Source organism: Gavialis gangeticus, unplaced genomic scaffold (genome assembly GCF_001723915.1).
Source record: "Gavialis gangeticus isolate Ggan-Ray unplaced genomic scaffold, GavGan_comp1, whole genome shotgun sequence".
In the NCBI taxonomy this organism is placed as follows: Eukaryota; Metazoa; Chordata; order Crocodylia; family Gavialidae; genus Gavialis; species Gavialis gangeticus.
In genome coordinates, this window is record NW_017729018.1 from 1,501,769 (window position 1) to 1,514,669 (window position 12,901).

The 12,901-nt window shown below is 47.6% G+C and overlaps 1 protein-coding gene across 1 annotated transcript in view; it reads left to right on the forward strand.

Moving 5' to 3' along the window:
• TMPRSS9 (transmembrane protease, serine 9) overlaps positions 1 to 12,504 on the forward strand; it is a 101,844-nt gene extending 89,340 nt beyond the window's left edge. The window contains exons 13-19 of the mRNA XM_019513197.1: positions 5,553 to 5,824; positions 6,675 to 6,811; positions 7,927 to 8,302; positions 9,271 to 9,442; positions 9,944 to 10,209; positions 10,884 to 11,020; positions 11,484 to 12,504. Of these exons, the coding sequence (XP_019368742.1) occupies positions 5,553 to 5,824; positions 6,675 to 6,811; positions 7,927 to 8,302; positions 9,271 to 9,442; positions 9,944 to 10,209; positions 10,884 to 11,020; positions 11,484 to 11,645 (1,522 nt within the window). The 3' untranslated portion in view covers positions 11,646 to 12,504. The remainder of the gene's footprint in view (positions 1 to 5,552; positions 5,825 to 6,674; positions 6,812 to 7,926; positions 8,303 to 9,270; positions 9,443 to 9,943; positions 10,210 to 10,883; positions 11,021 to 11,483) is intronic.
• Positions 12,505 to 12,901: the final 397 nt, after the last annotated feature.

The following is a 12,901-nucleotide window of genomic DNA, read 5'->3' on the forward strand; positions in this document are numbered from 1 at the left end:
GTGTGAGCTATGGCTTAAATAGGGACTATGCATTCTCATCCCATTACCTGGGTTATTTTTTGAGACTCGCTTTGTCTCTATTGGTTCTTTGCTTATTCTCTGTCTCTCTTCCACTCCCCCCACCCTTCCTCTCCCTCCTCTTTCCCATCTTTTGTATTCAAATCATTCACTGGGGATACAAACAAAACCTTTTTTAGGGTCAAGCTACTGCCCATTTGCTTCTTCAGAGCTTATGCACCTTCCTTGGAAGGTGATGTTTGCTTATGTATTTGATTTACATGCCACCCTTCCCAACAAGGTTCAGGATGGCTCACAGTAAGAGGCAGAATAAGCAAGTGGAATAAAAACATGAACACAGACCAGGAAAAAACACAAAGTTATTACAACTGTTCTGGGACACGTCCAGGCTCAGGCTCTGGTGGGCCTCAAAGGAAAGGGAGTCCCAAAGCTTAGGAGCAACTACTGAGAATGAACTTGCATGTGTTTTCACCAAGTGAATGTGGTGCACTGACAATACTATTAGGAGATTGCTCTCAGCTGCCCTCAGGGACTGCGATACAGTACTAGTTTCTTAGGTATTCAGGTTCAGACAAGTTAGTGCATTATAGATCAAAATGAGTACCTTGAATTACACCCAGAAAGCAACTGGGAGCCAGTGCAGACTCTAGAGAACTAGAGTTATGTGCTCCTGGAGACCCACCACCATCAGAAGATGAGCAACTGCATTCTCTACCAGATGTGGCTTCCAGGTGGTCATCAAGGCCAGTCCCTTATACAGTACAGTGCAGTAGTCTAGCCTCAAGATTACAAAAGCATAGGTGATCTTGGCAAGATCCAAGCCTGAATGAAATGACGACTGAGGTCCCTTCTGACCCTAACATCTATGAAAAACTGCAGCGTTCTCACCAGGTGGAGTTGGTGAAAGGCACTCCTAGCCAATGCCACTCTCAGAGATCCAGGTGCAGCGGAGGAACCTGGAGTACTCAAAGCTGTGAAACTGTGACAAGGAAGGCTGAACCCCATCAATTATAGGTGCCCTAATCCTCTCCAGGTCAAGCAGTGTGCCCACCTCCGTCAACACTGTCATTTTTGGATTCAACTTCAATTAGTTCACTCACATCCAGTTCTCTATTGCTGCCAGGCACTGGGAAGAGACCATGATTATGAAGACTGGGCATCAACACACCTATAGCTTGGGAAGTACCATCCTAAGTAGCACAACTGCGGAAAGGGATCTCGGAGTCATAGTTGACTCCAAAATGAACATGAGTTGCCAATGGGAAGAAGTAATAAGTAAAGCTAACTGCACTCTTTCTTGCATAAGTAAGTGCCTCAGTATCAGTGCCCCACTACTGCAATGACAGGAAACATGAGAATATAAGAAATGTCATTTACTGGGTCAGACCATAATCCCAATATTCTCTCTCAGTGGCAATGTGTGGGTGCTTAGAGGCATCCAGTTTTGGGCTCCACAATTCAAAAAGGATGTGGAGAAACTTGAGAGAGTCCAGAGAAGAGCCACGCGCATGATCAGAGGTGAGGAAAACAGACCTTATGATGACAGGCTGAGAGCCATGGGGCTCTTTAGCCTGGAAAAGCGCAGGCTCAGGGGTGATCTGATGGCCACCTATAAGTTTATCAGGGGTGACCACCAGGATCTGGGGGAACGTTTGTTCACCAGAGCACCCCAAGGGATGACGAGGTTGAACGGTTATAAACTACTGCAAGGCCATTTCAGGTTGGACATAAGGAAGAATTTCTTTCCTGGCCGAGCCCCCAAGCTGGAACAGCCTGCCATCGGAGGTGGTTCAAGCACCTACATTAAACACCTTCAAGAGTAAATTGGATACTTATCTTGCTGGGATCCTATGACCCCAGCTGACTTCCTGCCCCTGGGGTGTGGGGCTGGACTCAATGATCTTTCGAGGTCCCTTCCAGCCTTAATGTCTATGAAATCTATGAAACGATTTATTCAACCATCTACTTTCTCCACTGGTGCCCCCATATTCTCTGTGAAAAAGAAAGATCATTTACTACACCTATATGTAGATTCTCAAGGCCAAAAGAAGCTCACTCCCCAAAACCAATGCTCCCTTATCTGAACAGTTTGCAAGTTTGGGGTACCTGCACATCTTCACCAAGTTGGATCTGAGGGGAGCATACATCTTGGTTCATATCTATGAGGAAGATTAATGGAAGACTACTTCCCGCACCTGGTATGGCCATTTTGAATATCTTGTTCTACCTTTGGATTCTCCATTGCTTCTCCCACTTTCCAGCATTTCATCAGTGACATTATCCAGGACATCTTGGATCAGTCTGCGGTGGTCTTTCTGAACAACATTCTCATTTTCTCAGAAACCGGGCACAATGAGCGCCTATACGCATGGAGGGAGGCTGCTCTAACGTGCCGTAATTACAGCACGTTAGAGCAGACGCAATGAATTGAGTCTGCTGGAGCATGGTAATTACCGTGCTCCAGCAGACTCCAGCAACCCTGCACTGAAAAATGGCAAGGCATGGTGGGGTGGGGAGTAGGGGCGTTTTAACTAAAGTTTGTTCAATGAGCTTAAATTAAAGTGCTCCTCCTGCCATTTTTCAGTGCGCGGACACTGATAAATATTGGATGTCTTGAGGGGACTCGAGCTACTGGTGGGCAGAATATGTCGAAACGCACTGGCAGCGTAGGGTTATCATGGAGTCTGGCTAGCAGAGATGAGGGGAAGCTATGTTACTGAGGACTACTAACCATGGGAGTGGAGTAGAATGCAATGTGCCTGACACAAGACACCTCGTCACACACAAATTCCTGTAATGTCCAGTTTTGTGTCACAAATAAGGAATTCCAGTTCAATACAAGGAGACTGGGAAATAAAACAGATGGTGTAAAATATTTATTTTCATATAACTGTATCCAAGTTTCCAGTTAGAATGTATATGACCATCTTATTTCTACTTCCAACTATGTTGAGGCCTTCTTTTAACCTTCCTGTTTCTTGGTACCCTTTCTTCTTGGGCTATCCTGGTTACCCTGCAGTTATGTTTATTCCAAATATGGAGATTTTGTGGATTCCTTCCATTCTTTCCTCCCATCCACCTCCCCCCTCCTCTTCCCCATTCTTAATTTAGAGCTCTTATCATTTGGGCCAAACTTGATCCCAGAAAGCTATTTCCTCACTCAAGTGGAGCCCATACCTGGAGAAGTCTCCTATCCATAAATACCTGCCAGTGGTCAAAGAACTTAAAGCATTCACAATAGAACCACTCCCTGAGCTATCCATTAATATTCATTATCTTGCCCCATTTTCTCCTTCCCTTTCCTGTGGCAGAAAGAAGCACAATGAGGATCACTTGAACTTCTACTTTTTTTTAAACAACTAGCCCAACCAAGCATAACTGTTCATTATCCTTGTCAGTGACTAAAAGGCTGTATCCTTTGTTACTAGATGAAGAATAATTAATGGATTTAGTGGATTCTTACCTGCTCCCATCAACATCCTCTTCAACCTAATATTGATATCTCATACTGTTGCTCCTTACAGACAGTATTCTGTTCCAGATCATCCCTTGCGACTGAACTGTCTATTCTTACGTGTAAATTCCCAATTACATAAACCTGTATTTTTCAGGGATTCACACCTATCTTTGATCTTTTCCTTTGAGTGGAGCAAATACCATAAAACAGACAAAACATAAAACACCATTACACTGACCCTGGGTGAACAGGGACTGCTTCTCTCTCATCAAAGCGTTCTGTATCGAACACCCCTGTTATCTGACTCACATTTTGGCCATCCTTCTGGTCCTGTGCGTCAATGAGATCAAGAAAGGGGTGTATCTACAAATGTGCTCCAATGTGCATTAGCTTGTTTTAATGTGCATTAAAGCATCACTAAAAAAGTGCTATTTAGTTAATGCGTATCAAAATAAGCTAATGCGCATTGTGTCACTTAAAAACCATGCCCTTTAGTTAATGCACATTAAGACAGACTTATGTGCATTTTCCTAGTACCTCACAATGGAGGGTATCTATACATGTGCACCAGGATGGTGGGGTCGGTGCTTTAGAGTGGCTGTGAGAGCCGCTTTAATTAAAGCACCCAGTGTCACATGTATTCAGCATCCTGCACTTCAAAATGGTGGCGAGGGCGCTTTAACTAAAGCTCGTTCGACATACTTAGTTAAAGTGCCCCCGCTGCCATTTTGAAACGTGGGGATGCTGAATACATATAATGCAGAGGTGGCTGGAGAGTGCTAATTAGCATACCCCAACAGACTCAATTAAATCAAGCCTGCTCTGATGTGTGCTAATTAGCATGCGTCGGAGCAGAGGTCTGTCACACGTATAGGTGCCCAGATGTACTAGATTTAATGAGCATTAACTAACATACATTAATGCACATGTAGATGCACCCAGGAGGATTTTATCCAGTCAGATCTTGTGTTTTCTCCTGTTGACACATCTTTTCTTGAACAACATAGCATCTGATAGCTTCATACTTATAGGCTTGGCAGTGCTACACTCACTAGCACCATCACCAAAAGAGATTTGGGGGTCATGACTGACCACAAGATGAACATAAGCCACCAATGTGATGCCGCAGCTGGCAAAGCAAATAAAACTCTGGCTTGCATCTACTGATGCATCTCAAGCAAGGCCCAAGAAGTCATCCTCCTGCTTTACTCGGCCTTGGTGAGGCCATGGTTGAGGCATGGGACTTTTCAGCCTGGAGAAGCAACAGCTCAGGGGTAACTTGGTGGCAGCCTATAAGTCCATAAGGAACTGGGAAAATGTCCATTCACTAGGGCAATCTAAGAGAAGACGAGGTCTAACAATCACAAACTGCTGGAAGACCGTTTTAGAATGGACATGAGGAAAAACTTCTTTACCGTCCAAGTCTCCAGAGTCTGGAATGGACTCCCCCCAGAACGGGTGCAAGCACTTATTCTGGATACCTTTAAGAAATGCTTGGATGCTTATCTTGCTGGGGTAATCTGACCCCAGATGACTTCCTGCCCTTTGGGCTGGACCTGATAAGCTCACGAGGTCCCTTACAGCCCTAATGTCTAGGAAATTTGTGATAAAGGACAGTGTTTCCCAACCTTTTCCAGACCAAGGCACACTTACATAAATAAAAGTTTTCTGTGGCACACCTGTTAACAAGGCATTCCCCATCCACATAAGTTCATTATAGATCATTGCCATGGCAAAGTTCTGCAGCACATCTGTTCGTTTCTGATGGCACACCATTGTGCCATGGCACAGTGGTTGGAAAACACCAGTCTAGGAAAGCTTATGTGTCTCTGAATTAGTCTCTTAAGATGCCACCCTGCCCTGCCTTTTGCCTGACTTCAGACTAACATAGCTAACTGCCTCTCTCAGCTCTGTAATTCTCTCAATTCTCTATGATGTTGTGGCTCTTGCTTCATGTGAGAGGGGCAGCTGAACCCTTTATGACAGGCTCAGAAATCATACTGATGGGTGTGTGCATGTGCATGTGCGTGTGTGTATACACACACACACACACACAATTGGAATTATATACTTATAGGACAAAGCTGGAATATATCAAAGCCTACATAGGAACGACATCATTAAATGGAGCAGATGGCAACACAGTGAAAGTCAGTATAAAGAAAGTGGTGCAGCACCCTTCCTACAATCCTATCATCCTGGACTTTGATGTTGCTGTATTAGAACTGGCAAGTCCCCTGCTCTTCAACAAATACATCCAGCCTGTGTGTCTCCCTCTAGCTGTGCAGAAGTTCCCTGTTGGCAAGAAGTGCATGATTTCTGGATGGGGAAATATCCAAGAAGGCAACAGTAAGCAATGTGCTTTATTTATTTACTCTGAAATTGTGAGTGATTAGACAGAAAGGGCTGCATCAGTGCAAGTCAAACAGTCCCAAGGCTATGTCAGAACTGGTAAAAGCCATACATCAACAAGATCTTAAGAGCCATGGAAGTAAAAAAAAAAAGCAAGAGAAAAGGGAACTCTCTCAAAAAAGAAAAACCAACCCTTTGTCTAGGATCCATGAATGCTGCTGACAGCCTGGGGGGAGCCAAGGCCAGATAGATTTGTAGCCCTCTCCGTTATAAGCTCTGCCATAGCCACTGTAACTTAACTGCGTTGTGCCCTAGATGACCCTATGGCTTACACAAAAACCAAGGTAAGGTTCTATCCCAGAGACATTACAAATTGAGATTGGACCTGATACAACTAGAAAGGGGGACAGACCTTATAGAGGGGATGTGGATCAAGTTTAGGCACATGCACTATCAAAGGGAGCCTATTGTCTAACTTAACTGCTACCACAAAGCTGCCGTGAATACAGAATGAGCTTCCAAAACACTGGACAAAGTTAAACATGTTTATGCCTACCAATGTCAAGTTGTTAGGTGACAGGGACTGCAGCTTACACAGAATGGAGCTCCCATCTTCTGTCTGGGAGTGCAGTGCCTAGAGATGTTCCCAGAAAGGACTTCCTAACCTCTGTTAGGAAACAGTTCACTGGGGGTCTGGAGCTGCCTCTCTGTAACAAAGCTGAAGGCAGCTATAGGTTGCATAGCAGTAGTATGGTCTGCATTTGGACTGCCCTGGTCAAATGACTGTTAACTCCCCCCTTTTTTCCACCCCATACCTGCACTTGTTAATCCCTCTGATTTCATGCAGTGACCAAGCCTGAAAGCCTGCAGAAAGCCTCTGTTGGCATCATTGATCAGAAGACCTGCAACGTCCTCTACAACTTTTCCCTTACTGACAGGATGATCTGTGCTGGCTTCCTAGAAGGGAAGGTCGACTCATGCCAGGTAAGAGTCTGAAAGTTCGCTCCACCTGTCTTAGGGAGAATTGGAACTGACTTGACAATTGGGCAGTCTTCCAAGAACTGACAGAGGCAGTTTAACCCTCACTGTCATAAGGACTGTAAAAATAAAACTTCTTGTTCTTTAGCATGTGACCTTCAAACTCAAGATCCTGTAGTTGTGTGGACAATCGATATTCCAGGGGGAAAATGGCCCCTCCCCAGTGTGGCCAGGCACAGGGTTATCTGGCTGAGTGTTATATACCACTGTAGGAAGATGTAATTAAGAGATGGAGTTTTTCATGCCAGGGTGATGTGCTCAGCTGTGCACTGAGCCCTGTATAAGAGCAGGCAAGCTGAAGGCCAGAGGGGAGGAGAGAGCTATGCTCTGTTCCCCGACAGCCTTCCACCCAAGCTCTCCAAGCCTTTCACACTTCTCACCCAGGAGCGGATGTCAATTCCATTCACAGGTGAGAAAAACTGAATGGTGATGAGGGTCTCAGGGAAACTCTGACACAAGAGGCGTGGTGACACTGCTACTGACACTCCTTCCTGCCCCTCCACCACAAATCTCCCTGCACAAGCATCAGCCAGTGTGCCTACTGCTCACGGTGGATGGTGCTGATAACGATTAGAGGCCTGGAGGGTAGGACTGCTATGTGGAAAGGTGTAGAAATAAAAGATGAGGGACACAGCTGTTATGTGAAAGACTCCTCATGAACCCTCCAGACAGGAGAGGCATTCAGTGAGAGAGAGCAAAGGTGTGGAAAACGTATCCAAGCAAATGCCACTTTACCACATTTCCTTACGGAACTCAAGATCATTGAGGCCAAAGGGATCTCAGGACACTGAATGGCTAAGGAAAGCATGCATACTGGTTGCTGTAAGGGCATAATCAGGTAAATGCATGCACTCCAGGGCATCAGCAGCCACAATCTGGAAAGACAGGAGTTTCTTGTCCTTTTCTCTGCAGTAGCTGGCACTGGTCACTGTGAGAGAGAGGAAATGGGGCTGAGGACCCCTTGGCTGTCCCAGCCTGACAGTTCTCCCAACTGAGGAGCACCATAGGGGACTCTCCTGGAGAGAGTGCATTTAGAGGTCACTGCCTTGCTTCTCCATCAGGGGGACTCAGGGGGACCACTGGCCTGCGAGGAGACCCCAGGTGTGTTTTATCTGGCTGGCATTGTGAGCTGGGGAATTGGTTGTGCCCAAGCCAAGAAGCCAGGGGTGTACTCCAGGATAACCAAGCTTAAAGACTGGATCCTCGACATCATCTCACCCTTGCCTGCCCCTGAAGCAGGCACCTCACCCAGCCCAGCCACTACAAGAGCTTGCACCACAACCGGCTCCACAGCCTGGATCAGCACCAGCAAAGCAGCTACAAGCCCAGCTGACAGGACAACCAGCAAAGCAGCAGCCACCACTAGCACCACCACCAGGAAGGCAACTGCTGCTGTTCCAAAGACAAGTGGTCCTACCAAACCTACCCAGCTGCCAGGTAATGACTCGCAGGAGATGGGTGCAGGGAGACATGCAAGTGTCAGTCACTTCTCCCACCCACACAGACAGAGTCCCGTGGCTCTCGGCCTTTCAGTCACAGCCCCTCACTGCCCCATTCTCAGGGAGCGTACCAGTCCCGCAGCCGGCACAGGCACCATGTTCCACATATTGAGCAGGCTATGGGTTATTGCCTTCCAGTGGTGCCTTGTACTAGCTTCACCTTCAAATGTTCCAGCAAGGTCTGTATTGGGAAAGCAAATCCGGAGTGTGATGGCATCACCGACTGCAGCAATGGCTCCGACGAGCGCAACTGCAGTAAGTACTGCCCAGCTCTGCCTTGCTCCCAAAGCCTGATCCCACAAAGTTCCTCTTGCCCCGGCCTCAGCCTTGGGGCCCCTGGGTTCCATCCCCTGAAACCGAGACAATCCTTACTCCTCAGGGGAGCTGGAAGTCGGATCCAATCCAAAACATGCAATCTATAATAAAATGCATGCAGCAAAAGCCCATCCCAGGCTATTCCTCACTGCTACAGCCTGCTATGTGGCTCATCTGTCAATATGACCTGGCACAGCAATTCACGAAACGTAATGGCCCAGAACATGCCTCTTGTCTGTCACCAGGAGCTTGTTCTGAATGGCACAGCCTGCCCTGGAAAGAGTCCTCTGCAAAGACTTAACTGATCCAACAAACCCAAGCCCGTTCATCTGTCATAGTGTCCTTTGAATCCAGGTCCTCAGAGAACTGTTTCCTCCATGTGACAGAAGCAGCAGCTGCCCTATCTCGGCCCCTTCCTGCATCCCCTGTAGGCACACTTACTGGCCCCTGGCCGCCCCACCAACATCTAGCACAAGTATGTGGGACCCCACTGTACTTCTGCCCATAATTCTCTCTAGAGAGCGCTGCGCAGCAGGGCAGGAAGGGAGCCTATAACTGCTTAACTCACTGCTGCCTTTTCATCTCTCTCAGATTGTGGCATGACTCCTGCTGTAGCCTTCAATAAGATTGTGGGTGGAAGTGCTGCAGCTCGGGGTGAGTGGCCCTGGCAGGTCAGTCTGTGGCTTCGGCGAAAGGAGCACAAGTGTGGAGCCGTCCTCATTGCCGAAAAGTGGCTACTTTCAGCAGCTCATTGCTTTGATGTGTAAGTCAGACAAGCTGCTCCTACATCTCTACCCAGGATGCAGCAAAACTGGCTCCCCTCTGCAGCTCAGCCTGTCCTCAGTCCACCAGTGCAAGGCCACTAGAATAACCTACATGCCCTGCCCTCTCTCATCTCTCATGCCAGCTCCTCTCTAATGACATTTCCCCTTCATTTGTCTGCCTCTCATTGTGTCTGGGAGTAGCTCTGGGCTGCTAGCCCCCGCAGAACCACTTGGGAGTATCAGTGGCCCACAGCTAATTCCAAAGAAGCAGGGGCCTCAGTGCAAGGCCTTTCCTGTTAGGCCTAGGGGATCTGCACCAGCAAACACCAAGCACACAGCCGTGAGTCAGGGGCCTGCTGCTGGACAGGGCAACAGTTCCTTTGTGTAGATCAGTGAGTGCTGCTATGGTGCACTACAACCCAGGTGGTCTCGGAGTTGGCATGTGACATCTGCTGTTGGCTTCTAACCACCTAACCCCCGTGCTCCTTTCTCCCTTGCAGCTACAGTGACCCCAAGATGTGGGTGGCCTTTCTGGGGACACCTTTCTTGACTGGCATTGATGGGAGGGTGGAGAAAATCTACCGCATCTACAAGCACCCATTCTACAATGTCTACACCCTGGACTACGATGTGGCGCTGTTGGAGCTAACTACACCTATGAAATACACCAGCACCATCAAACCCATCTGTCTCCCAGACAACTCTCATATGTTCTGGGAAGGCTCAAGATGCTTCATCACAGGCTGGGGCTCCACCAAGGAAGGAGGTACTGGCTAGAGGCATCAAAAAGTACTTTGCTGCAGAACAAGGACCACCGTATACGTTTAGTTATTGCCCTCAGTGTCTAACCACGTCTGCTCACTAAGCTGTACCTTTCCAGCTACAACTCATGCTCTCTCACCAGATCCAGCTATTGTCCATATTGTACTTCTGCAATTATTGCTCGTATCTTTCTATTCCATTATGTACCTCTTCAGAAATGTCTGCACTGCACCCACCCTTCAATAAGTTTCCCCAATAGCCAAACACAGAGACCACACCACCATCTGGCTAGCACTTGCATCACACTCTTTCCTATGGAACTCACTTGACCAATATTCAAACCATCCCCATCCAGTGACAGTGCATCCATTTTCCTAGTCTACCACCTATACCAACCCCATCCAGCCAGCACTTGTAGCATCTGACAATTCAACCTCTGCACTTTTCAGTTCACAACTACCTGTAACAAAGTCATAATGTGACTAGCAGCTCCAGTGCTCATCAGCTCTGCAAGAAAGCCCAAGACCCTTGCTCCCCCAGCACAGGCCCTTGCTTGAGGTAACAAAGCCAGCTGTACCTTACAGTGAACTGCAGAACCCCAAGTCACATACCTCATTCCTGCCAGAGCTAAATCCCAGGGTAGGTACTTAAACTAACTGTGACCTCTTCCCTTAACAGGCTTTATGTCCAAACAACTGCAAAAAGCAGCCGTAAATGTAATTGGTGACCAGGCCTGCAAGAAGTTTTACCCCATCCAGATCAGCAGCAGGATGGTGTGTGCTGGATTTCCACAGGGCGCTGTCGACAGCTGTTCGGTAAGTTCAGCAACTGTACGGGGTTCCCTGGAGCAGAACAGGGAAGGCAAGACTCCTAGCAAAGATCCCTCAGCCCATTCTCCTTCATTAGGCACCTATCTTGTTTCCTCACTGACTAGCTGATTGAACTTCCATCCCTGCTTCTTGCCAGATATTCCCTAGGTCAGCCTATACTTACTTGGCATCCCCTAGGATCTGTCTATCCCCCCTTTCCCAGGTTGGTAGGATTTTACCATGGCCTCTATCCCACCAAGTAAGACTCCCATCTAAAGCCACAGGCACAATAGCTGAGCCACATTACCAACAACGAGATAGAGAAGTGGCTCCCACTACCACCTGGGAGGCGGCTTTCACAGGCAGTAGACACGAGGAATGAGAACACAGTGTAGCCAGGGTGCTGGGTGCGAAGGACTGGGTGGCTCCTTTTGCCCTGATGCCAGCAGACCTACTTCTTTCTCTGCAGGGCGATGCAGGTGGCCCCTTGGCATGCAAAGAACCTTCAGGAAGATGGTTTCTCGCTGGAATCACAAGCTGGGGCTATGGCTGTGCAAGGCCATACTTCCCTGGTGTCTACACCAAAGTAACAGCTGTCCGGGGCTGGATTGCACAGAACCTCAAGCTGTAAAGTTGCAGTTTCCACTCAGGGAAGGAGAAGTTGAAGGTGGAGTGTTCTCCAGGGACCTGGTGCATTAACCTCTTAGCCCACACACATTTTATTGATGCTGCCAAGGGATGAAGACAGCACAAAGCCACGGGAGGACAAACCTGATGCTGCGCAACCTGCCGCAGTCTCAACACCAGGGCATTCAATAATCAGAGCTTGCTTTGCATATAATGGTGCAATTCTAGAGAATGTTTTCTATAAATAAAGAGGCCTGATCTATCCAAGGCCTGATGGGGGCATTATCTACAAGGGCCAGGCCCATCAAGTACCCAGGCTACATGGAACAGGCACTCATCACTGTCACCACTACAGCCAGGAGATGCCTGTTTCTGGGCAATTTGCTAATGCAACATAGTACAGTCAGATGTGTTCATTATTACTGCACGTGCCCATATACATGCCAGTAGGTGTCTGCATAGACCCTATCACTCCAAAGGCATCTGCCAGGTATAAGGAAAATAAGTGAAACAAAATTCCCCATGTCCAGAGTTATGACCTAAGTACATGTCTCAAGCACTGCAATACAATCAGTGACCAGCTACTGAGCAAGGTGTCCCTTCAACCCCAGAAGTAGCCAAAACACAACCCCACAAGTGCCAAAGATCCTCAGTGGAGCCCCCAGGTATGAAGCATGATCATCTTCCATCTAGACATCATGCTGCAGCACTGAAGTGTGGACCATTCCCAAGTATAGTACTTGATCTATCACAGCATGAAGTTGTGCAGGACTCGCGTGCAGTTTCTTGGATAGGCCAGCTGCATACAACTTGTAACTCTCTTTGGAAGGTTGTGCTAGTAAAGCTGGTTGGGTTCCAGTATATATTGAATATATATTATATTGAATATTCAGAGGACAAACTCCTAACTTGTCTTATACAAACACAATTTGTGCCAACCCTGCAGACCCAGAGACTGGCACAAGGAACAAAGGGGAGTTCCCACTTTTACATAGAAAATCACAGGGGTAAGGGTCACAAGCCAACAGGCCAAAGAAGGGAACAGGTAAAAGATAAACATAAGCACCATGATAACACATACCCAGCACCTTAATTTCTCCCACACCTCCAGAGGCATCCCCAAACAAGCCTTTAGTCCTGAAGCTCTCAAACAGCAGGCTACAGCTGCCCCCAAGTCTGAGTCCAGCTCCTTCCATCCACAGTCCTGGCTGACCAAGACAGCTGGATCTCTAGCTCCACCGTGTGCTGGTTTTATGTAGG